Raw genomic sequence first — 26,614 nt, forward strand, 5'->3', positions numbered from 1 at the left:
TCTTGCTCTCTCACTCTCTTCTGAAGGGACTGCAAACCTTAAGGAAAAGAGCCCTGTGCATGTAAACTAAAGGAGGAAAACTAGTTAAAGACTCTTGGCTCTTGTTGCTGCTGTCAATCAGCCCCTCCTCGTGCCCTGCAGCCGCTGCCCCCACAGGCCGGCCTGTCATCTGGTCATTGCAGTGAGACCAGAACAGAGGAGGCCAGTGAAAGTTGCCTCCTCAGGATTTGCTGTCTTTGGAGTTATTTTTGAAGGGGCGGGTTTGGGCAGGACGGGTTTGGGCAGGATAGGGGTGCGGAGGCCGCAGGTGGTGCTCGGGACTTGTAATGTTGTCAAGCTGGAGGCGCAGGAGCTGGAGCTTGTGTTCAGAGGACCGGGACGGCTCTAAAATGCTGGGGAAAGGACAAAGAGCCGGATTTCCTGTGGAAGCATCGGGTGAATTTATACCGAGGTAAGATTAAATCAGTTTCCTCTAAAAACAAAAGAGAGTGGACTCACAAGGAGCGCATTTGTGTCGCTCAGAGCGCGTCCCTGACTCTGACCCACGAGGTGAAGTGTGCGGGCTGAGCGGAGATGTCAACGTTATATACAATATATATTATTCAATAACGGCTAGTTCCCCTCAGCAGCACTGCTTTTACTTATGCTTATTTTTTTGTTAAATATTAGAATGAAATATTGCTTTCTTAAACAAAAAGAGAAGTTGAATGCATAATGCAAGTTATTTTCAAATATAAACAATATTATATAAATCCTTTTATGGGGTAAAATAGAACATATAAATAAATTAATTAATAAATAAAAATTTACCAAACTAGACCGATACAACATGTAAAACATTGTCTATATTAATATAATAATAATAATAATAATAATAATAATAATAATAATAATAATGTTAATAATACAAAGTTTTATGTATACATGTATTTCTGGTTAATTAAATCCAAAGTTCTCAAACAGGCCTTTCATGGTCTGACTGATACACAGTTCCTCATCCATTGCGGCTTTACACATCATTATTGCAACTTGTACTATCCTTTCTCAAGTAAAACAACAATTACCTCTCGAGGTCGTACTACTGTTCTGGCCGCTGGTTCTTGCGCCGCCGACCACAGTGTCATAGCCGACAATTGTCCTCCCTTCTCTCACATCACCATTTCACACTAAGCTGTCTTGTCTAATAAAGCCTATGGGCCAAAAATCCTTTTGAAAAAAGTACTAAAAAGTAAAAAAAAAAATGTATTAACATTGTATGTTATGAACATACAAGAATACTGTACAAAGTACTAATAGACCGCATTCATTTGGGAATATAGGTTACTCAATATGTATTTTTATTGCTATAGAAATCAAAACTATATTGTATTTGTAATATAGATATTATATTAAATCATCTCAGATGTATATGTATGATATTATACATCTTACATTGATGTATAAAGCTGTATCTTAGAATCAGTAGGGGTTTAAAATGAACAAAGTAGTTGACATTCTAAAGGTTCATTCATCCTGTCTTGTTTTTCTGTAAAATGCTTAGAAGGGACTCTTCTTACCTCTCCCTGCCTCGGCTCGGCCATCACCTCTCATCACTGTGTGAAAAACCCGCAGGATTTCCTCTTTATTCACAGGGGCCATATAAAAGGTGTTAATAGGGGTTTGCTGTTTCCACTGTTAGCACAGTCACAGCTATGATGTCGCATCATCGTGTCATTGTAGTGCTCGTTTCTAACATTGTGTGCAAAGGACCATTGCATTCTGAGTCTGAAAGTCTTTCTCTGTGTAACACCTGTGCCCTGAAGTAAGACATTCTTTATACGTGTCAATCAGAAATGAAGATCGTTCTGTGCCCTTTTCTATTTGTCCCAAATATTGTCTCAATGTCCCTCTCATACATGTCACTTGATCTTAAACATGTGCTCACTGCTGCAGATGCACTGACGTAAACACATGCAGATGTTTATCATAATCATAACTGTCCTGTTGACTGTACTTTAACCCGACTTAATACTTTATTGTCTGCAACAACAAGACAGATTGTGTTGTGAAATATTTTCCTGTGTGTAGATTTACTGAAGGGATTTACACTTTAACAGGGATGAACAGAAGTGATAGGTGCAATAATCCTTAAATCATCCTGGAGCTAGAGCTATGACGGCTGCAGCTTCTCCAATACACAAATGTGATCATGTAGATTACACATCTATTTATCTATATCTATCAATCTATCTATCAATATATATCTATATCTATATATCCATATGTATCTCTATCCATATATATCTCTCTCTATATATATTAAAAAAAAAAAAAAAAAAAAAATATATATATATATATATATATATATATGTATATATATATATATATATATATATATATATATATATGTATCTGTTTGACCCTGCGTGGTGCTCACTGGTGGGAGGCTTCTGAAGCCTTGAGCTCAGGTATAAAGAGCATTGAGTGCAAACTTCACCCTCTCAGTTTAATCACATCTAACTTTACAGCTTTAAAAAACTTTGTCTGACGGACTCTTTAAAAAGCATGAGACGATGACAAATACACTGATGAAACCCTTTTTATATATATAATTTAATTCCTTATTATATATTCTTTTCAGGATTAAAGTAAAAATCCCAAAACAATATCAAATGCCACAGTAAGTAAAAACACAAAAAAGTAATGCGCTCTCATTTGCACTTTTACTTGTGTTTTTTTATTTAATGACTAATAGTAACAATAAAGAAATACACAAAGAAAGAAAGGAAGAAAGAAAGAAGGATAAGTCGACTATCACAGTTGAATTTCAGTTGAGAGGCCATGATTTCATTTGAGTCTCTGTGGTTTTTGCTCCTCCACACTGAGGGCCAATAAACAGACCGTTTGTGACGGGCCGCAGGCAGTTTCAGTTTGTAAGTTCAAATGCAGTTTTGTAATTTTTTATTTTCTTTTTGGATTGTCAGTAACACTGGACTGTAGGATATGGATATATATTAACAATAACTTCCAAGTTCATTTTTAAATCACAGCCACAAACTCATCCTCAGTGTTCAGCCAACATGTGTGAATCATCATAATTAGAATAAACAATGTCATTTATTTTTAAAACTAGAAACTATTATGAATTTAGTTGGCTAAATTGGCATGTTTTTTCCCCTGACTTATTATATGCTCCTAAATATGTACACCGGTATATATTTTTTCATTATCGCTCACATCTACAAATGGACTAACTAAATTTAGTTTGGACTAAGTAGCCTTATATTTCAAGTAAGTATTGTTTCCATCAGTCTCTGCTGTGACGTCTGAGTTAATTATCAGTCTGAGTAGAATGTACTGAATGTGTCTCGCTCCAGGTCTGACAGGAGCAGCAGGGCTGCAGCAGCATTTGCCTGCTCTTGTTTTAGGCTGCACTGACAGCTGAGGCTCAGCACGCTGTGTGTGTTGTGCACAACAAAAGCATTTAGTCTTATCCACACTGACGCACTACTTCTCTGAAGTAGCAGTACTGTACACCAGGTACATGTACTGTACACCAGGTACATGTATTGTTGAGGTGTAGCTCTGCAGTTAATGTGTGATACATACACTACACTAGCGACAACACGGCTTTCTTTCCACATTTTCTTGAATAATTTGACACATTTTTATTTTGTTTCACACGCCATTCACAAAAGAGTAAAATAGAATCATAAGTTTATGAAACATGATCTATGAACCTGCATCACACCACTTTATCTCAGTATTTATGGCCACTAAGCTCACAATAATCCTTCAATTTCAGCTTTAGTTCACCTTATTAAACTGTAATGTAATATGACAGCTTTAATAACAGCCAGTTCTGAATTATTTGTGATATTGGATAGAAACCCAAAGGTCCATGTTTTATCTGCTAAAAGCTGATAGAGTCTGATACTCTCACAATATCATCCTGTGTACGTGGACTGATGGATCACACATGACTCAAGCTGGTGAAAGGTTTTAGGGAAACTTAAGTGCTTCAAACAATAGAGGGTCAGGTTACATCAAACAGGTGCACATGTTCTCAGGGTCATGTATGAATGGAACCGGCTGCATTTAACTATCATTGAAAATCATCTTAAATTCAAATGTTTCTGAAAGACTTCATAAAATAACCAGGCTCTTGAAATTAAATTACATTTTAATGAAAGCAATTGTGTAAACCCATGTATTTTGTGCTGTACAATGTTCTCTTTTATGTTGAAACATGTTTTATTTGTCTGAAATAATAATGCAATTGCTTCATAGGACCCTAGGGAGAATAGCAGCAGCTCTGCTGGTGCTAAAGGGGATCTAAATAATAATATAAAAAATAAGCACAAACACATACATTGGAAATGTACATTTATAATCTAATCAATCTCCGGAACTTCACATTTTAGAAATAGCCATTTGCCACAAAATTAATCCAGCTGTTAGTTCCGTGTTTGTAGCAAACACATAAACATTACCACACACTGTGCCCGTGTGGTTTAAGGAGCAAAGCAGCATATGTATGTTCTAAAAGGAGCTTTTCAGCGTATCGTCTTGCTTGTCTTCTAGACCCAGATTTATGGTCATGAGGCCAGTGCTGCTCCAGGGGCCATACATGTTACTGCTTTTAGCAAAGGGCCATTACAAGTCTCCTGTGTGTTTCACTGACGGGAACGTACCTCCAACCAAATGACATGATACTGTATGTGTAATATCATCTGCCTTTTTCTATTCTATCTGTTGCAATTAAAGTGGCACAGTGATTTGTGATGGTATCAGAATATAGTTGGGCATGTAATGAATAGGGCAGTCTCACATTGCATTTCACTTGTTTCAATAGGTTTTCCTCCTTTGAGGCAAAAGTGAGAGTTGAGCCAAACGAGGGAAAAGTGACAGTGGATCGCCCAGAGACAGTGTCAATCATGATCTATCCTGAGCTCACCTCAGTGGTCAGGAGGAACTACGTTTTCATTAACACTGTGGCACCCCATTTTCTGCAATGGGTTGCATCACAGCAAGGGTCCAAACCTCAGACCAATTATTGTTGGCCCCAGGTTTATGTACAGTACAGGCTCTGATTTACTCTCAGTAACTGTAACTGTGCATCTGACTTCTTTAATGAGGGAGCACACCACCTTGTGTCTATATTGACAATCTTATGTTACTAAAGAAGGTTTCCAAACCACTGAAGATGCATACATTTAATTATGATGAATGATGTGTTGGTGTCCATTTCTTACTGGATTGACTTTACAGCAGAGACCCTCTTGTGTTAGAAAGGCCAAAGATACAATTACATATGAATCTCCATAAATGATCCTTCAGGAACTGTTGCACTTTGTTTGTGCCAGTGGATTTGAACAGATTTATGTGCGGGATTAGAGCTAAATGGTCTGAGCGGAGCAGCAGCAGAAAGACCCTCGTGAGACCAGCGCCACCATGAGAACCTCTCTGTCTGTCAGCGTGCACACTTTGACTTATCTTTCCTGCAATTTAGACTTGACCCAGAGCCAGGGAATGATTTAATGATGAAAAAGTTGTATTTAAAAAACGCGTTGTTTGGGTCAGACATTTCCTGATTTAATGAGCTTGGATTAAGGCTAAATATGAAGTTGAGGTTATATTATTCTATGGCTAGAATATCATTTTGCCTTTTACACACAGTAGTTTATGGCCATGCAACTGAAAAGAAAAGAGTCTAAAACTAAATTCCTTATGTGTTTCCGAATTCCTGATAATGAACTCGAGGGTAAAGTAATTTTAATGTCTCACTTCATGATTGTGACAATAAATCTTGTTATATTCATATCCTCAAAAGTCGTAGTAATGAAAAATACTATATTTGTAACCGTTGTTTTATTGCTGTTTAAAGCTAAAAGTAGAATAATAGAGAGTTTAGGCTGTCAAAAACTAATAATAATACAAATCTAAAAATATTTTGTTTTGGGTTAAACAGGGGCAAAGTTGTCTATTAAGTCTATTAAGTCTATTCACTATCAAATTATATAAAGAATATTCTCTTGTTCCTCCGGTGAATCACTTTGTAAAGTGAGTGAATGCCATTGATTCTTATAAAACGATCTAAAATGATTTAACATATTGGTCTCAACGGTAATTTTATTTTTCTATGTGGCTTTAATGCTACACTTTTTCTCTATATATACAATTTGCTTTATACTTTCAAAATGCTGGTTTAAACAACATGATAAATCTGATACGATGTAGGAAAGAAACAGAGATGCTTGTGGCATTAGAAATCTAACTGCACCAACGACACCCCAGAATAGATTGTGTGATGAAAGAGCAGCTTTAAGAGTTTTTTCAACACAAGGTCACACTTCACATCAAGTGGTTTGTTTCAATTAACATTTCTGCTAAGCAACAGCACCAAAGGGAGGTCAGGAGTGAGACCTTACCAACGGCTTAACAGTTGTTTAATCAGAAAGCCGTAATATACAGTTTTACATGAAATAATAATAATGATTTTTAAAAAAAGCATAATTTAGGTGTGAAAATGTTGGTTAATGTTTAAAAAAGTTTCTATTATTGTTACCAGTACATGTCACATCACACAAAACTGAATAGATGATTTAAATATGTTTCCAACTTATTAAAACCGTATGAAACAACTGGCTGTATTCTCACAGCTGTTATCAACATGTCAGTGTTGGGCCAAGCGGGAGCTTCCTGGATCCTGCTGTGAGGAGCTTTACACCACAAATGCCGCTACCAAACTATTTACAGTGTTTGCATGCTTTTAAATTATGTTTTCAATTTTAAATGTTTTTTCAAATGTGAAAATTCCAGCAGATTTTTCCTGGGCTCTTTGTGAAGATTTGATTTGAAGTTGAATTACTCTAATTGTAAGTGATAGCAAGCTCTGCACAGAGGAAAATCACATTTCAAATCCTGCCAGGATTTGCTTTGGTGAATACAAAGAGGAGTAAATCTGCTGTTGGACAACATTGACTGTTTAGACAATAGATCGAGCAATTGTTTTCCCTTTTCAAAGCTGGAGCCAAGACCACTCAAAATGAGATGTCTGGACTTGTTAAAAGACCTGGCAGATTACCTTTAAAAAACTATTCAATTGTTTCATCATATATAGTCTAATTGTTTTTTTTAATTAATTTGTGGGTTTAGCAAACAATCTGACTCATCCCAGAATGTTTGGTTGTATTTTCGATGCCTAGACTATGATAGTTCACTTTTATCAGACGGTGACACGTTTTTGTACACATGATGCGACTCACTGGTGAAATTGAAGATAGTGCAAATCTTTTTGACATATAAAGAATTTACATGGGCTGTTGGCTGGTTCATGTTCTCTTTCTGTAGTGGAGTAAGTGTAAGACAGCCTGGTGGACAGTTGTCATGGGGCACTTGTTGGCATTGTGCCTGGCAGTGGGAGGTGGCTGTGTTTACCTTATTTCAGTTTGTGATCATTTTGACGACTCCACACAGGGTTCTGATCCGAGACATGATTTGCCAACTGTGTACAGACCCGTCATTAACTGTGGCCACGGTGACGTGTGATTGGCTGTTGTCCTAATGTATCCATGTGCCATTTTTATCACTTTGGAGACGTGGGGGATTACACCGACTCACTTTGGAGAAGTGTTAATCTCATTTATTATGGCTGCTCTCGTGTGTGGATCTTTTAGTCTATTCGAGGTACTTCATGAAGAAAAAACATGTTTTTCAAATCGCTGTGTGTGAATTATTGCAAGCAGTGCATTTGTCCTGTTTTTCTAATGTTATGTGTAAACACATTTAAAATGTTTAAAAGCCCTTTAAGAGGTGAGGACAGCACTGCTTCTGCTGATCAATCTGGCCCAGAGAAGGCCGATTGCACTGGGTGAGTAGTGACAGATGGTAAAATGCAATTCTAGCTTTGGGAAGTTGCAGTTGGGGGTGAGATAAGAACGCACAGAGCAATGGGATATGAAGGAAAGAAGGAAGAGAAGAGTGCATAAAGGAGGGGTTGTAGGATTCCTCTCGTCGTCACCCGGTGCACCAATATAGCTCTGATGTTGCTGACCACACTTGGGGTACTCTAGTATCAAATGTGTTTTACTGTGCAGAGCCCCCTCCCTTACCTTCTGTATTCTGTATGTTATTCTTGCTTGTTTAAGAAGCATCCTCTATTGTCTTGCACTCAAGGCCTAAGAAACGTTCTGTTTGTACATAAATCATATCCCTGCTCACAGCTCTGTATTTACTTTACATTTCTTAAAACAACTCCAGGTCATACATGTAGGTTTAAAAATGTTGCAAAAATAAAAACTGAAATTTACATAAACTTCAACATAAACTTCCTATGATGAAATGCTATGAAAAAGAGGCAGGAAAAAGTCCTTAAGGAAGTTTACAATAAATAAAATGTTTTTTAAATCTACGTATAAAGTGTTTAGTATCATATCACTAAATACCTGAAAAACATAATAAAAATCGACTCAGGGGACAGACATGGTTTTGTAGAGCCTGTGATGCTCTTTAATTGTAAGCTCAGCCTTGTTGGAGGACTATCTTGTGTATGCATGTGTCATCTGTCTGTCTGAGTGACTTGGAATGTTTGTTTATTTGTCAAACTCATGATCCACGTCACTGTAAGAGGAGACTTTCCCTGCAGCATGTGCAGTCGTCATTCTTCATTTGCTAATGTACTTTTGGAGCCAACTGCACGTCTGATCTCACTGTGTCTACAGTCCAAGCCTTAACCACTGAACGCTGAGCTCTCAGCACCCAGTTTGACACTGAATGTTAGCAGACCACAGGTAACTTTTACTTAGCTCTTGTCAACACGCTTTTCATCAACACCTCAGAGTGCCCGATAGGTCCCAAAAGGAGCACAATGTTTAGTTTAGTTTAGTTTAGTTTAGTTTAGTTTAGTTTAGTTTAGTTTAGTTTAGTTTATTAAGATCCCCATTTGCTCCTGACACTATTCTTCCTGGGGTCTCGTCAAATTCAGCCTTGATAACAATTTCAATCAAAGAGTTATAATAATCATTGCTTTGTTTTATTTCTTGATTATAATAACTTAAAATAAAGTTTTACCAATAACTTATTTGTAAAAAAAAAAAAAGCTTTTCAAAGCTTTTAAGTTCATTTTCTTTTACAATCTGGTAAAAAAAAAAATGAATATGCTTTTTGCTATTAAAATCTGGTAAATCTCTGGTGATATCTGTCTTAAAACGTTGGTCATAAACCAATCAATTTAAGATTTAAAAAAAAAAAGTTTAAACTTTTTAAAAATGTTTTGATTAGCTTTTCCATGTCGTGAGCACAGATTTTACCCAGGGATTCTCGACTTCCTACAGATGACTGAGCTGTTTGTCGTCTGCTAGTAAGACATACCATTACATTCAATACTTTTCCATTGTGCCTAGTACTCTGTGTCACATCAGGACAGCAACGCTCTGATTTGAACTGAAATAAAGTTATTTTTCAGACAAGCTATGCTCCAACCCCCGTTTCTTTTGGTAGTTGTAGGGTCTTGAAAACGAATACAAGGTTTTATACCATGCCATATAAATCTACAGATTTTCCTATTCCATTCATCAAATAGCTGGTGGGGGATCTAAGTTGGCAGAGTCTGGATTTCCTGCTTAATTTCTACTACTACCACAACTATTACTATTACTACTACTACTACTACTGCGACTACGACTACTACTACTACTATCACTACTACTACTAAAAATAATACAAAATAAATGAATGAATGAATGAATCAATCAATCAATCTTGACACAATACCTAAAGTGCTGCAAACAGCCAGTACACAGTTTACCGTGTATTTCTGCTTATCTGAGCAAAAAGTAAATTTGTAGCACTGGAATTTTATTTGTAATGCCATTTCTAATAAGTGTTAATAAATAATCATTTTGTCTGCCCTTGACAGTCAACCAGGCTAATTCATTGTGCATTGTTGTTGCATTGGTTCTGTATGTTCAGCCATTTTTTCTAAGTAACTTGTAACCTGTGTGAATTACTTTTGCATGTGTTGGGGAAAGTTTTAATGTCTGAACTAGTTGTTTGGTCACACCCACTCTCTGATGCGTGCTCTTCAATACATAATTCATGTGACTGCTCCGTGTTAACTTAGAATCTACTCTTACATCAATCATTTTGTTTCTTCTACAGCTGCGCCGAATGTTGAGTGTAGTTTAGGTATTGTTTGTAGATATATTGTGATCCAATCAACATACATATAGTTTTTTTGTATTGAATAATTATTTATTATTTGAATTCAACTCCTAGTGTAATATGTCATGAAGCTGCTCTGCTCTAGGTGCAGAAGCATATGCCAATGTTGAGAGTGTCAGAAAATGAGGGTGTGAAAATGTTGACATAAGAAGCTTTTATGTCTTTACAATGGTTAGTTTTTGTGATTTTTGACTCATTAACAAGCTCAGCTCTTCCTGTGTTTTCACGTAAATTAAACACACACATAATTAGTGATGGATGGTGTGACTTGATTTGTGTATATTAAACACTTGTCAGCGCTCGTAGGACTAATTGCACTTTTCCTTCTTTGGGACCAGTTTGTTGAAATGCAGATGACACTCAGATCTTTGAAATGCAGATGACACTGAGATCTTTGTTTCACTGTCGACAGGTGTATATGGACCATCCAACAGATCAGTGTGTGGATGCAAAACAACTTTCTCAAGCTGAACTCAGACTTTAAGACTGAAATCATCATCTTTGGCTCACAGAAGCCATTAGATCCTAAAGAAGTGAAGGTTCAACTTGACTGCGCCTCATATAGACCTGGTTTGGTTCTGAATGTGGACTATTGTATTTACACCTCAATTATGTCCAAATGATGCAGCATGTATGCAGCAAATACTCCCAAGTTTAATTCATAATCATCAGGCAGGATTTATTAACAAATGACAAACACAAGACAACATACGGCTTTACACATAATGAATCAAATACAAAAACAACAAAACAAGGCTGTAATACTGAGATTGGTCACTGAACAAGTTTTTGACGCTGTTAGCTGGCCTTATTTATTAATGAAGTGTTGCTCAAATTTCAAATAGATTATTTAATAATAAAGATATATGGACTCTTTACAGTCCAACATCAATAATTAAAATTGACGGCCACTTGACAGATCCGCAGACTTTTGAAAGAGGGATGAGGCAGGGCTGTGCCTGATCGCCCTGGTCCTGTTCGCTTTGTACTTGGAACCATTGGCCCAATATATGAGACAATCTGAAACAATCCACGGTGTTAGAATTTATGGGATGGAGCATAAAATTGCATACTACATATACAATATTCTATTGTTTCTGACCAAGCCAGAGATGTCCATACATAAGGTGATTCATTCTATTGGTGATCCCCTTTGACCCCTTTTTTTTTTACCTGTCCATTTAAATGGATAGGTAAAAAAAAAAATCCCTCAAATATTTAGGTGTGGTTCTCCATAAATGTTTGCTACAAAGAACAACTTTGAAAAATGGGACCTTATTCCATATTTCAGTCCAAGCCGAAGGATTGAAACTGTTAAAATGACCCAGATTTCTCCATCTATTCCAGCCCCGGCCAGTTTCTATCCCCAATCGGCTATTTGATAAGTGGAATAAAACAATCTCTAGGCATGGTAAAAAAGAAAAACTGAATTCGATTCAAGACCCTACAACCACCAAAACAAAAAGATGGTTGGGACCTACCATGTCTGAAGGCCTTACTGGCAGACAGTAAGTCATTTGGAGGCAATAGAGAATCCCTGGGTAAAATCTGTGCTTTCGACATGGAAAAAGCGAATAAAAACATATACCGGTTAAACTCTTAAGCTGGTTGGCTTTTGACCAAAGTTTTAAGCCAAATTGCACCGACCAGAGATTTCAGATATGGATAACAAAAGGCATAAGCAATTTTTACCTGATTGTAAAAGAAAACCAAATGAAACGGTCTCTAAAGGAAAAAAAATCCTTTAGAGACCAAGAATTTTAGAGGTACTTTACCCCTTTAACTGAAATCTTCATTAAGGCATATGAATCAGAACTTTCAAGGGGAATAATATATCAAGTATATAAATACATTAATGACCTGGAAAACAGTCTACTAAATATATTAAAATTAAATTGGAAAAAGAGTGTAATTTTGTTTTGCTGGACAAGGAGAAGAAAAATGTGTGTACACACAAAATCTCATGTTTGGATGGAATTCTGTTGTTTGCCCACTACATACAGGGAGGGGCTGAGGTGCAGGAGACATTGTTGTTGCCAGGAAGAACATAATTATCATGTGTGTAAGAAAAACATAGACCTATGGAGCGCTGCGTGAATACTTAAATGTACAAAAAACTGTAATGTTAAAACAGGTGCTCAATTGGAGAGAGGCGGTATGTACAAATATATATGAAGAAGATATATTCCCAAAGACAAGAAAAACCAAGGCAGTGTTAATTTACGACAGCATGACTATTGGCTTAAAACACGCACCAACGCCTTTCAGTTGTCGTTCTACGTGACCTCAATAAATTAATTATCATGTGTACTGGGACTGTCCTGTTATACTTCTGGAACATACTTCTGGTGGCTGGGAAAAGGCCATCACAAAAAAATTACTAAGGACTGGATTGACACCATAACTGACGATGGAAAACATTACATATTGACTCACCTGGAAACAAACAAATTGGACTAAATGGGATTTTTATTTAGAAGCTTATGTGCCTTAACATTTCTTTTCATGGGATGCCCTTTTTCTTTCTTTTCTTTTTTTTTTTGGCATCTCCAAAATTGTATTTTTAACATTTTTTATTTTATTTTACACATTTTCTATGGCTTTGCTCTTGTTTGTTGTTTTTTGTCTTGTGTTTTTCTTCTTTTTTTCTCTTTAATTTTGAAAAAAATCTGCAACTTTTAAAAATCTAAAAAGCATTTCCAACATTAAAAGTATAGTGTCTAATCAGACGTGGAGAGACTCATCCATACATTTGTCTCCAGTAGATTAGACGGCCAAACGAGCTGTAAAACAGCTGCAGTACATCCAGAACGCTGCTGCTCGGGTCCTGACTAGAACCAGGAAGTATGATCACATTAGTCCTGTTCTCAGGTCTCTGCACTTTAAAGCAGCTCTGCTTGTGTACAAGTCTCTCCATGGCCTAGCACCAAAGTACATCTCAGACATGTTAGTGAGACATGAACCATTTCAGCCTCTGAGGACCTCAGGGACCGGCCTCCTGCTGGTGCCAGAGTCAGGACTAAACATGGACCGGCCTCCTGCTGGTGCCAGAGTCAGGACTAAACATGGACCGGCCTCCTGCTGGTGCCAGAGTCAGGACTAAACATGGACCGGCCTCCTGCTGGTGCCAGAGTCAGGACTAAACATGGACCGGCCTCCTGCTGGTGCCAAGAGTCAGGACTAAACATGGACCGGCCTCCTGCTGGTGCCAGAGTCAGGACTAAACATGGACCGGCCTCCTGCTGGTGCCAGAGTCAGGACTAAACATGGACCGGCCTCCTGCTGGTGCCAGAGTCAGGACTAAACATGGACCGGCCTCCTGCTGGTGTCCAGAGTCAGGACTAAACATGGACCGGCCTCCTGCTGGTGTCCAGAGTCAGGACTAAACATGGACCGGCCTCCTGCTGGTGCCCAGAGTCAGGACTAAACATGGACCGGCCTCCTGCTGGTGCCAGAGTCAGGACTAAACATGGACCGGCCTCCTGCTGGTGTCCAGAGTCAGGACTAAACATGGACCGGCCTCCTGCTGGTGCCCAGAGTCAGGACTAAACATGGACCGGCCTCCTGCTGGTGCCCAGAGTCAGGACTAAACATGGACCGGCCTCCTGCTGGTGCCAGAGTCAGGACTAAACATGGACCGGCCTCCTGCTGGTGCCAGAGTCAGGACTAAACATGGACCGGCCTCCTGCTGGTGCCAGAGTCAGGACTAAACATGGACCGGCCTCCTGCTGGTGCCCAGAGTCAGGACTAAACATGGACCGGCCTCCTGCTGGTGCCCAGAGTCAGGACTAAACATGGACCGGCCTCCTGCTGGTCCCAGAGTCAGGACTAAACATGGACCGGCCTCCTGCTGGTCCCAGAGTCAGGACTAAACATGGGGAATAGGCGTTTCAGTTTTATGAAGCTAAAATCTGGAGATGTGAAACAGGCCTTTACTAAAATCTTAGCTAAAAACAATTTTGTTTCGCTGTGCATTATGTTTGTATCCGTTTTGTGATTTGTTGTTGTGTGAAGCACGTAAAATGGCCTTGTGTATGAATTGTGCTCTACAAATAAACTTGCCATGCCTCTTAAAGTGCCACAGAGGCAGCTGTCATGTCAGAGAGCTCCCACTGAACTCTGACCTCTGTGTCACAGAATGACCCCAATCACCTGTGTACAGCTTAATGGTTTGAAACAAGAGCGTGGGGTGCACTCTACTTTCTGCAGTGTGAGAAAGAAGAGGACAAACATGTTTTTGGAGGAGTTAAACTGAGTCTGTAATAAGTGCTTTGCACCTCCACTGCACAACAAGCTTGGGTCTTAAGGTTCACTTGAGACGTGTCCACGCTGAATACTTCAGATTATACTTAGCTTGCAAACTTGAGTTTATCTTTTGATATGGACTCATAAAAGTTTGAGGCTGATCCCAAGCATAAATCTGACCTTTTTATAACCATCATCAGAAAGTGGCACTGTAAGTCTCAGTTATTCCTATCACTTGACAAGAGTCTTAATGTGTGTAGTAAGAGGTCAGATCCCACATTTCTGTGGGACATACTTGTGCCATTGGTAGGTGCTATAAATCTGAAAGCCCCCACACCATCTGTGCCAAAAGCGGAGCGCTGCAAATTGACCCCGCTGTCTTACACTCACGCCCCTCTATCATGAAGAAGGCAACGTCTTGGCATTGTGAACTCCAAGCAAATGTGATTAGATGAAAAGTTCAATTAAGGCTCAGGATGTTGCTGACCATTTATTCTGTATTTGTGACAGTTGATTCTGTCTGCATAAGAAGTTGAATGTTTGGTTTGCATGTTGTGTTGTTGTGAGAGGCTGCATACACACAGTCAATTTTGTCACTTTGTCTCTAAAAATAAACTACTTATTTAATTGGAAAACCTGGAAATTGTCTCAAAATGCAGTTACTCAATATCCCCTTCGAACTCTCTTTGACAGTGTAGAGCACCACCTTGTGGACCAGCAACACCTTCATGTTGGTTCCAGACTAGTTCCCTGTATTTAACTTGATTTGATTGATGTCAAGAACTTAATCATTTGCAGCAAATGCACAAATGTTTAAACAGTAGTGTGCTACTGTTTAGACATAGCACACTACTTTATTATGTGTTTACTGTGTGTAGTACATAGTACATTTTGCTATGTGAAGGTAAAAAAAAAAAATATTTATGTTTTTCACATAAAATTCCATTTGTTAAGTGAGGGGAGTAAATAATTGATGCTGATAACTGGATAACTGAGAGGAATTGTTAAATGATGGCCTGGTTCACAACTTTATAAGGCTTTAGTAATAATAACCAGTAGTTACAGCTATTCAAGTATTTTCTATTCTTATTTTTTTTGGAACCATTAAAACTAAAATATTATTTATTTCCAAGGCCATTTTATAAGGCCATTCATAAAACATAACAGTTATTTCATTTAATTCTGAGTAGTTGTCATGTAGTCACTATATTATATTAGATCTAGTCTGGAGTCTTCGGTGTATGTCCAGTGTCTTAGTAAATACAGGCCACTCTCTGCTGATTCAGTGTGGATGTGCTGGCTTTGGTGTTAGGGTCAGTAGCAGAGTGGAGCTGGAATCACACTGTGGCTGTGCGTGACCGTCTGTCCTGCTATGTCCTGAAATTGTGCCATGTCTCTGCCTTGTACAGCCTTCTACCTGAGCTCCATCCAGAAGGGTAACTTTTGACTTGTTTGAATGTAGGATTAGAATGTTTTGTGTGTTGTTTTATGTTATATATTTACGCATTTCTGAGTTCCTGGTCTCTAATCTATCCTTTAGCATGTTTCCTTCTCAAGACTCTGTCAACTCGACCCATGTGTCCTTTTGTTTTGACAAGTAGAGCACATTCATCACCGTTGGGCTAATGTAATGTATTTTTTTTACAAATGTTTCACTTAGTATAATTATTTATTTACAATTTTATGGGATGTTTTTATTTGAATATTTTAGCAATTGTGCCCCAAGATGTTAGATTGGTCAATATCAAATATCCTCTTCCCTGTTGTACAATTCTTTAATTCTGCAACATTTCCACTGAGTGACTGTAGTAATTGCTGAATAGTTGACATTGTAAAGGAGGTTGCTGCCTGTGATCGAGTGGTTAATGCAGCAGCACACGAGCCAGGCTCAATGTGTAGCTGGCTGCAGTTTTGTGAGATCAAATCCTGACTCTGACAGTTTGCGGCATGTCCTCCTTTCTCTCTCTAATCAATCATACGGGCCAAATATTCCTTTAAAAAAAAAATTGTAAAGGAGGAAGATTTTTAATCTGTAAACACACTTTGTGTTTCTGGTCAAATGTCTGGACTCCCATACCTGGTTGCTGATTTTAGATGTGTCACAAACGTGTTTGAAGTGTCAGCTCCACTGCATTAACTGCAGGAGCCATATTAGTTAAGGACAGAGCAAGACGTGGGCAGCACTTGTATTTTTAGCTTTGACTCACGTTGGAATGGTGTAAGCGTATCTCTCCGTCACCAAGATTGTTCACGAAAAGTGGCTTTAAATGAAACAAAAGAGAGGATGGTTCCCTGTTGTGGCTTTCACTGAGTCACTGGTAAGAAAAAGTCATCAATAAAAAAAGTCAGTGTAATCCCTCATTCGTCCAGGAGAGTTCCATCGTTAAAAAAACATTCAGTTGTTGTCATCTGAACACATCAGACATCAAGACTTTTCGATGTTCATCCAAAAGTCAATCTCAATCGGATGATCTACCTACTCTGGACTGTGTAGCCCTGTCCTCTGGGCAAACCTGTCCTGTCCGGTTAAAATATGTACATGAACACGCCTTATGGCGTATTTGTAATTTAGTGAAACACTGAAAAAAACAGAATATTGAATATTGAAATAAATTAATTTATTGTTCATTTATTTATTTTATTTATTGTTTTATTTCTCTATTCAGCAAATTAGAGAATCTCACATCTACATTATTTATATGTTTGCTTATGCTTACTGCACTGGCTCCCAGTTGATTTCAGAATCCATTTTAAGATTCTACTGATTGTTTTTAAAAGTTTGAATTAATTGGCAGCACTGTACCTGTCAGAACTGACCCGCTCCCTGACTGTTCCTAAGTCGAGGCTTGTGTCCAGAGGAGATGGAGCCTTTTCAGTGGTGGCCCCTAAAGTGTGGAACAGCCTGCCCCTTCAAGTGTGTGGATGAGTTTAAAACTGAACTCAAAACAATTGTTTTGGCTTTGGCTTCTAATTCAGTGTAAATCGGATCTTAAAATGTTATCTTTTATTGATGTTATTAAATTTTATTTTTTATTATTTTCTTATGTACTTCTATAATGTCTTTGGTCTTTGGTCAGCTGAGGTTTTAAATTTGCTTTATAAATACATTGACATTGACAGTGTTGGGAGATAAATGGCCCTTCATAAACCTGCATGTTACTCTTACTATGACCATTTTCATAACATTTAAGATGTTAAACGTCCATACTTTTCTGGAGTTGTCACTAGTCTGCACCACAGCCAAACCATCATTATGGAAATATAGAACCTAGTCAACTCAAATCTGTACTTAGAGCTAAATATGTTCCTTTTGTGTTTGTTGTGTTTGTAATAAACTTATACTAGAAGCACATTGTAAAACACATTTTAGAAGGCAAATTATTAAGGCACAATGATTAAGGCCGATGCACCTACAGTGTAAACCTCTCTTTTATGGTCTTTCAGCCTCAGCAGTGGCCTTGTGGACAGCACCAGTAAGAAGGTTCTGCTCCAAGGAAATGTCCCCACAGCAGCTCCACCTCAGGGCCAGCTGCTCCTGACCCCCGCCAGCCTTCAACTGGCACAACTACAGGCACAGATCACCCTCCAGCGCCTAAAACTGGCTCAGGGAGCCAACCCAGCCTCTGCGGCGGTCCTCAATCAGGTCCTCTCCACTATGGCCATGTCTCAGCCCTTGTTTAATCACTTACGTGCTTCAGCCATGGTTGGAAACCCTCAGAGCACCTTCACCTCAGGGGTCCTTGGATTTCCTTCCTCCAATTCCACCTTAAGTGTTTCAGCCGGTGGAGTGTTTAATCAAAGCTCAAACTCACTGCACCCGAAGCAGCCAATCCAGGGGTCTGCAGGGGCGCAGCAGACTTTGGACTATGGCAAAACAGGGTCAGCTTACCCCTCTGATGCCAACAGACAGGTTCAATACAACATGATTGGAGGTACATCTGTTACAGCTAGTACAGACAGACAGTATTCTCTGATAAATACTCAGGTGAAAAATGTGTATGGTCCGGATATCAAAGGACAACAAGCTGGGTTCAGCCTAAATGAGTCGAGTGCATATGACTCCACGGTGCAAAGTGACCTCTGGAAAGGCACAGTTAGTCATGCAGGAAACTGTGAGGCCTCAAACATGGGCCCTCTGTGGACAGCAGCTGGACAACCACATCGCTCCCGACCAGATTTGTACAACCCAGAGGAGCCCACCTCTGACCCCAAGTTGAACACCAGTGGGATGCAGGGATTTGGAGGTTACCAGGCGCGGCATGGAAGTAAAGAACTCAAGATACTTCAGCCACACCAAGTCAATGATTATTACTCAGTCACTCCCTCTCACCTGCCACACCAGTGTAGCATCTGTGACAAGAAAGTCTACAACCTTAAGGTCAGTGACCAGTTTGTTTTAATCATGACTTAGTAGCAGGATACCACCTGTTAAATATATATAGTACTGTATATAACTATTTATAACTAAATATTAACTTCTGTTAAGTTGCAGTCTGTGAAGTGCTGAGTTCTAAAACATAGTCCATATATATATATATATATATATATATATATATATATATATATATATATATATATATATATATATACACATATACATATAGTACTGTGTTCTTTCATGGTATGATGAAGTAGTGTGTCTATGTTGATAGGACTGGGAGCAGCATGTGAAGGGAAAATTGCACCTCCAAAACAAAACTCAGTACAGTGATGAGAGGTAAGTAAAGTATTATCATACTAAAAGCACTAAAAGCAGAAGTTTAGCATAATCAGTACAACCACTTTATGAAGTTTTATCTTTGAGTTCATCCACATAAACATATAGCCAGTTTTTAAGAAGACTTGTAAGTTACCATGGAAACTCCGCCCCTGTCCTTGGCCCGAGGTCACAGCATCCTCCCATCTGGTTTTCTTATTGAGAACATGTTGTCATTGTGTTTCTTGTCCCATGTGCGGCTGTCTTAATATGAATATGAGCTCTGTCATAAGATATGAGTGGGCAGGGAGATGGAGCTAAAATGGTCCGTCCCTGATTGTTGCAGCTCGGCCGTGGCATCGACTGGAGCGGTTCACTACTCTGTAGGCAGATCCTTGGAAGCACCAGTGAGCTCAGGACAAACTAGCTCTATGGTCTTTACCACCACAGGTCAAGGTAAGAGACATCTATTCTGTCTTTATGTCCCTTTTTATTGAACTTAAACCTATAGAGAAATTAAAATGAACACGCAAGGCCATTCAACAGATATTATGTTGACTGAAATGTCAAATAATGTAGAGAATGTCATGTTGGGAAACACTATTTTAAACTGAAAGTAATTATAGCTTTTTCATAGTAGAATCTAAGCACACTTTTAATTGTGCTGCGTCATTCGAGGACAACACTCAAAGCACAAATAAGAAACAGTAAAATAATGTGTAAAATCTGAATGTACCCTGCAGTTCAAACTGTTTCAAATGGTTTCCACAGATGGATCCTCGGGGGGCAGCTCGTCATTCCTACCAGCTGCAGCCATGAAAACGTTTCCCCTCCAAGACACCGGCTTCACTGCTGTGCAGCTTGACCCAAAGGTGAGACTAATGTTCGATAAACATGGGGCAAACATGCAAACATTTTTGCTCAATTAGTGGGTATATGTTACCTTGATTATCATTATTCTTAATGTATCTTGTTTCAGCATTTTTAATTTTAGTTCAATCGAACTAGCTTCAAAGTTGATATGTGTGAAAGGCAGAAAGAGCAGAGCAGAGGTGTCACTGTGTAATGAATGGCAGATCCTCCTGTTGACAGCTGTGGATGCCCGGCCCCAGGTTTCAATGTGTGAGGCTTTGTTTTTGAGAAGTGAGAGCTTTCTGTTATGTAGATGACAGATTTCCTCATGCAGTCAGAAGTCTAAAAAATATATGTGTATTTTGTAATTTAGTAATAAAACAGCTGATTTAATTGGTTGTGTGGCATGATGTTAAGTCAGTTAAGGGCCCAGTGGACTTTTATCATTAAATGGTCTTGTTGAATCTAAAATGAAATACCCAAAGTATTTAATAGAAAATACAAATTCATACAAATTCATACAAAGAGCATGGACCAAGTCAAATGTTAACTGTGCTTATTGTGTTTTTCTCAGTGACTGCTGACCTTTGTTTTGATTTTCAAAAATAGACCTGTTCTTTTGAATGTATATTTTATCATTACATAACTTCTTCATTTCCTATGTGAGAGTGCTGTTATTTGAAACAATCGGTGCTAGGCCCATTTTTTGTTTTCTTTTATTGTCTCTGTGAGAAATCGGTAAGTCCTTATAAGTGAGCTAATGTTAGTGGCTTTAATGAGGCACCTGTTGTTGTTTTTGATCGTTTCTGAAGTGGAATTGAATGACACACAGACACAGAATTTATTGAACTGATTAAATGTAAACTTGACACTTGTACATATCCATATAGACAACATGCCCATCAGGTCCCTGAGCCTGGCCTGGAGTTAGGCAGTAGTGGTGCGTAAAGACAGATCGCTAACAGAGATAAACGCAAGATTATGACGCTGCTGTTCAGAGCGGCCCTCAGGACTGGCATAAGTGTAGAGTTTCAAATGGTGAGAGACTTGAAAGTGATCTGTGGTGAAGCCATGCAAGCAGCCACCGTCTCCCATATCCTGCAACAGGTTCCCACTTTGTACAAATCAACAAACAATTCCTGTTAATGTCTGGCTGGCTAAAAACACAACCAGTAAATCCTTTCAGCTTTAGTTACTATTGCTCCAGTGTTTTCGTTGCTTTGAGTTACTGAGCAGTTGTTGTAGTTCTTATGAGTGGGGCCTTCAGTTGTGGCCTAAAGAAACTGCTACTGTCGGCAGAGTGCAGACTGATCCAGTGTCTGGCAGTTTTAGTTCTGTGGTCAGCTGTCTACACTCTCAGACATAGACACACATTTAATTATGAAAATCCCTTTAAGAATTGCTTGTTCTTTCTGATATCCCAGGAAGTAAACAGCCTATTGCTGGACTTGTTTATAGCGCACAACCTACTCTGACCTTCTTGTTTTCCGGTGGGACAGAAGTCGACCTGTTAAAAGAATTACTGTTGAGTCAAAAGCCTTTATTGCCCGTGTCTCACCAGACTCAACAAATCTAGCTACTTCATATGGGCTGGAAAAGGATTGAAAACATGTACATGTGGATTTCAATTTCAAAATTTTGCTTTGGTTTATTTCAAATTCGATTGATCCAATTCACTCAAACGGCACCATAGTCCACCTTCTTCTGCGGGTGTTATTGAAGCTGATATCGTTTGCCTTGACATTGTTTACCCGTGTCATCTTCCACTTTACACGCCCAAGACTTCACCAGTGTAAAGCGTCTGTTAGTGTTGGGGTTTCACTGCACAAATTCCCTGCATAAACCCTGGCTCTGCTCTCGGCTGCACATGGGGCTGTCTGTCAGGTCAGGGCAAAGAGGCGGAGACTGCAAATACTGCAGCTCAGCACAATATTTGAAGAAATAAGAGCCCATGATCTAACAAGCTAAATTTGCTGTGGCTTTTAACACTGAATTAAATAGTGGCTAGGCAATAATAGTGATTATAGCTGGAGACAGTGTTGTTTCAGTATGTCGAGTCTATGTGGAGGATTGTACATCGTGTGTTGGAAAGAAGACTACATGAAACAGTATGACAAAAAGTGACATGTCCTTGTTTTGTAGTCTTTTCCTCCCAGGAAAGGGGCTGTGGGGAGAGTTGTTCACATATGTAACCTCCCTGAAGGTAGCTGCACTGAGAATGATGTCATCAACCTGGGACTGCCTTTTGGAAAAGTCACCAACTACATCCTCATGCGGTCCACACATCAGGTACTATAAAAAGGGCTTTACTTTTGTAATATACATTTCTAGCTTCCATATGAGTTAATTATACATTCCATGCCATATAATCAGGCCTTTCTAGAGATGGCTTATGTTGAAGCTGCCCTGGCAATGGTGCAGTACCACCAGCTCACCCCAGCGATGATCAACAATCACAAACTCCTCATTAGAATGTCCAAAAGATACAAAGAGCTGCAACTTAAGGTATGATTTGTCAAATCATGTTAAAATCAAGTACAATGTTCTCGTAGCCTTTTAGTGACTCTTGCTGTTTCATTCAGAAACCAGGTAAAGATGTTGAAACAATCATTTATGACATCACTTATCAGCGAGAAAGAGATGAGATACAGGAACAAGACTTGTAAGAATCTAATATAAACAAATATTTGTTTTTGTCCAATCTTGTTTAGTTTGGCTAAACTCATAACTTCTAACCCTTTTTGGCGCAGCTACATACCTGACAGGGCCCGCTCCCGCAGTCCAATCAGCCGCGCTCTGAGCCCTCACATCCACAGCCCTGGTTTCAACTGTGAAGCCCCTGAGAGCCCTCAGGGCACAGTCTGCAGGGTCACAGAGCGAGGCACCAATGGACTGGTGCCCCACAGAAACACCTGGGACTGGTCCACCCTCCCCAGGAGAGCTGTGGACGAGAGGGAAGGCCCATGGCACGATGGGTGCTGTGGGGATGAGGAAAGGACAAACGGGTGGGGCACAGACCGCCGCAAGACCTACCAAAAACTCACAGACCACATGAACTTGAGATGTGCCGAGGAGCGCGGCGGAAGCAGGGACTGGCACCCACAGCGAATTTCCTATAGGAACGTGGAGGACAGCTACTGCACAAAGGAACAAATCTACAAGTCCGACAAGCCCCTGAGACCACCATATCAGAGACATGACCCCAAGTCTAAGAGAAGAGACGCTGATTTCCACCGGCCCAGACACTCTGAGCTTGATACAAGCTCTGAGCCATCGAGAACAGAGGACAAGAGAAGCTCACCAGAGAGAGGCAGGAGCAAAAAGACCACAAAGAAACACAGCAGCACCGAGAGGCACAGCAAAGAACACACTAACGAACATACTGTGAGTAACTGTAACTACTTTACCCTACACTATATGTGACTTACTCAATTTAAACATTTTTACAGGATCAACAATCAAAAGAAAAGTCTGTAACACCTCAACGCAGTATGCCACCGAAAGAAAGCAACGATTGTAAAAAAATAGAAGTAATAAGTAGTAATACCTTCTTTGATATTTTAATCAACTATATTCTTGATGATCTGATGAAAATCTAAACCTTATTTTAGATTACGGAGGTTGAAAATGCTGAAGACACAGATGAAGAGTGTTGGTATCCAAAAAACATGGAGGAGCTGGTGACCGTTGACGAAGTTGGAGGAGAGGATGACATCGTTGAACCGGACCTTCCAGAGCTAGAAGAGTTTGCAAACACGGAGTCAGTGCAAGAGGAAGGACAACGTAACGTATCCGTAGAAGTTCAAGAGTCTGACGTGAAAGAGGAGAAGTCCAGTGTGGAGGCTGGACCAGAAGAGAACCTGGAGAGTGACAAAAGTGCCCTGTGTCCTGAAGAACCAAAAAATCATACACCAACAATTCAAGGCTTAAATGACTTTCAGAGCGAGTTCAAAGCAATGATAGAGGATAGTAACACCTCAAATTGTGTAACACAAAAGGAAATAGAAAATGGTGTTTTTAATACAGAGGAAGACAAACTGCAAGACACTGAACATTTGCTCAACGGGGCACAATTTCCACAAGGTATAGTCATTTGTAAGACACACTTTGACTAGTTTTGTGTTGTATAGTTCTTTTTTCAACAATTTGTATTCACCTCTGTAGACATTGAGGCCCTGGTACCGTCTTGTGAGCAAGACAAGGTGGTCAATGAACACAGCATCCCATTAGGTAAGATATATGTACCACTACTGAGTTATTCCTATCCACCATTTTAGGTTTAGGTTGTATGCCATGTGTGTTCATTGGACTTGGAACAACACACTTCTACAGAAACATGTTGCACAAAGTAGGAAGTAAAATGTAGTGGCTGGAATATTGTAATGATTGATAGTGATCAGGTTTTCTTCTGGTATGATTAAGTTCAGAGGTGTTAGAAGAGCAGCCTGTCACTCTAATGTGTGCTCTCTCACATTATTACTCACAGCCTAAATCATTAGCACTAATTCACGGGAAATGCACAGTCACTCGCTGACCTATTTCCATGAGCAGATTGTAAAATGGACTCCTGAGAGATGAGTATTAATATTATTATTAGTGCCTGAAGGACACAGTGAAGCACATGGTCTGAGGCTCTGATAGAGATTACATAAGAGCTGGTTCAGGGAGCAACAACAACCCAGACACCAGCTCTATTTTGGTCTCGTGATAGCACCAGAATGTTTCTGATTATAGCAACAAATGTTAGTGGAGTATAGGCATTTCAGTTTTTGGTGTAAATATTATGAAATCTTAATGTAAAATAATTGTGCAAATGATTGTGTAGTTTAGAGTTATTCGATGACTGTATAGTGAAGTGTGCTTCTGCTTGTACAATAGGAGTGGAGTTCATTGTACCACAGGCTGGTTTTTACTGTAAGCTCTGTAGCCTGTTCTACACCAGTGAGGAAACTGCAAAAGCAGCACACTGTCGCAGTGTGGTGCACTACAGAAACCTGCAGGTTTGTCCCAAACACTCCCGTTTGTCTCCACACCTGTTTCTTTGTAGCTTGATTTATCATCATGCACATGCAAACATTTATTGCATGTGGTGAAAATAAAATACAATATAAAATAAAATCAAATCAAATAAAACATATTATTCTAATACTAAATGCTGTTACATACAGATAAATTCTAAATGTACACATGCCTCCCAACCCTCGTGTTGTACTCCAGTGAGGTGCAGCTGTGAGAGGTTTCTGCTTATTGACCATTCAGCACCAGGCTGGCATTTCTCTGGCAGCACAGCTGACAGCCGCAATCCAACAATTCTGCAACATTTGATAGATCACATTCCATGAACAAAGTTTTGAACACTTGTGCCATCTATCAAAGAGCGTGTCTTGTACTTACTTGAGTCTGTACCTTTAAACCCTAAAATATATGCATTTTGTGCAGTGTAAATACATTTAATCAAAGATTGAACTGCTTGTGTACCTTTCTTCACAGAAATACTTGTCACACCTGGCAGAAGAGAGTCTTTTTGATCAACTCAGTGGCTCTCCTCTCACACAGTGAATCCACCATGAACAACAAATCTTCTTTTGAAGACAGCAGGGTCTGTACAGTGTGAGCGCTGACAGAGAGAAGATGAATATTGCTGAAATGTGCCATGGAAGCTGCAACTAATGGATTTCTGCGCTGACTTGAGAGTTTGGAAAGCTATGGACACTGCTTTGCAGAGCTGACTGTGTCTGCTATCAAGTAACAGAGAGTTTGTGTAATTCAACTTTGTAGTAGTGATGTGTCAGTTAGTCATTAGTCATTAATTTGCTATTTTATTTAAGTTATCTAAATTGGTCTTGTATTATGCAAAATTGCTAAACAACTTTAACCAGTTTAATTTTATAATGTAATTTCTCAATATAAAATACATATCTTGTGTTGTTTATGTGGCATTCACGCCGCTCCTGCTGATCTCATATGGTGGTCATTCAGGAAGGTCTCTTTCCTGTTGATACCAGGAGAGTTTGTAATCAGGGCTGAATCACATTTAGGCAAGGTCTTGTAAACTAAGTCATTGTTTCTGCTTGTTTTCCAAATCCATAATGTGTGTGTATACATACACCAATGCTAAGTTGCCTAAGAGTAGTTTAACAAGCCCAAATAATGCACATTATAGGACCTTTATCATTTGGTGTGTTAAAGAGAACAGGGAAACTTGGGAAATTATATTATTAGTATTCAACATGTGTATTTAAGATTTAAATGGCCTTTAAAACTTGAAAGAGTTGTATCATGGTCTAAGAATGTTCTTCTCTCAGTCTCTCAGGGTTGTGACATGTCATGTTTTATTGTCAGGCTATTTATGACAGAGATCTTTATTATAGGTATTTTTTAGTCCTGTTAGAATAAGATTGTTGCGCAATTTTTATTTTGTTTTGTTGTGAATTCAATTATGATCAAGGTCAAATACAGTCCAATACCTTAAATCTTCAAACCTGGACCATGTGTTAGTTTAAGACGTCACTGTGATTAGCACACTGCCAACTTGATTGCAAACTGTGAATCTAATAAACCAAAGACAAGAGTGAAATTCTGTAATAAACTTTTTTTTATATATATTTTTGAATAAAA

The 26,614-nt window shown here is 39.1% G+C and overlaps 1 protein-coding gene across 1 annotated transcript; it reads left to right on the forward strand.

The window, feature by feature from the left end:
- The first annotated feature begins 254 nt into the window (after positions 1 to 254).
- rbm20 (RNA binding motif protein 20) lies at positions 255 to 26,614 on the forward strand. The gene is made up of 14 exons (XM_072462374.1): positions 255 to 451; positions 17,893 to 18,826; positions 19,101 to 19,165; positions 19,491 to 19,600; positions 19,916 to 20,016; positions 22,139 to 22,285; positions 22,370 to 22,501; positions 22,579 to 22,658; positions 22,747 to 23,380; positions 23,446 to 23,526; positions 23,608 to 24,079; positions 24,161 to 24,226; positions 24,875 to 24,996; positions 25,487 to 26,614. The coding sequence occupies exons 1-14, from the start codon at positions 327 to 329 to the stop codon at positions 25,553 to 25,555; spliced, it is 3,138 nt and encodes a 1,045-aa protein (XP_072318475.1). The 5' UTR covers positions 255 to 326; the 3' UTR covers positions 25,556 to 26,614.

Source organism: Eucyclogobius newberryi, unplaced genomic scaffold (assembly GCF_026437365.1).
Source record: "Eucyclogobius newberryi isolate DKJ021-1_F unplaced genomic scaffold, fEucNew1.0.hap1 SCAF_4, whole genome shotgun sequence".
NCBI lineage: Eukaryota > Metazoa > Chordata > Actinopteri > Gobiiformes > Gobiidae > Eucyclogobius > Eucyclogobius newberryi.

Excerpts from the sequence above, each read along its gene's own strand:
- rbm20 (XM_072462374.1), top strand. The coding sequence starts at position 327 with ATGTTGTCAAGCTGGAGGCGCAGGAGCTGGAGCTTGTGTTCAGAGGAC. Across the intron at positions 18,827-19,100 it reads AGAAAGTCTACAACCTTAAG|GACTGGGAGCAGCATGTGAA; the intron begins GTCAGTGACCAG and ends CTATGTTGATAG. Across the intron at positions 19,601-19,915 it reads CTTTACCACCACAGGTCAAG|ATGGATCCTCGGGGGGCAGC; the intron begins GTAAGAGACATC and ends TGGTTTCCACAG.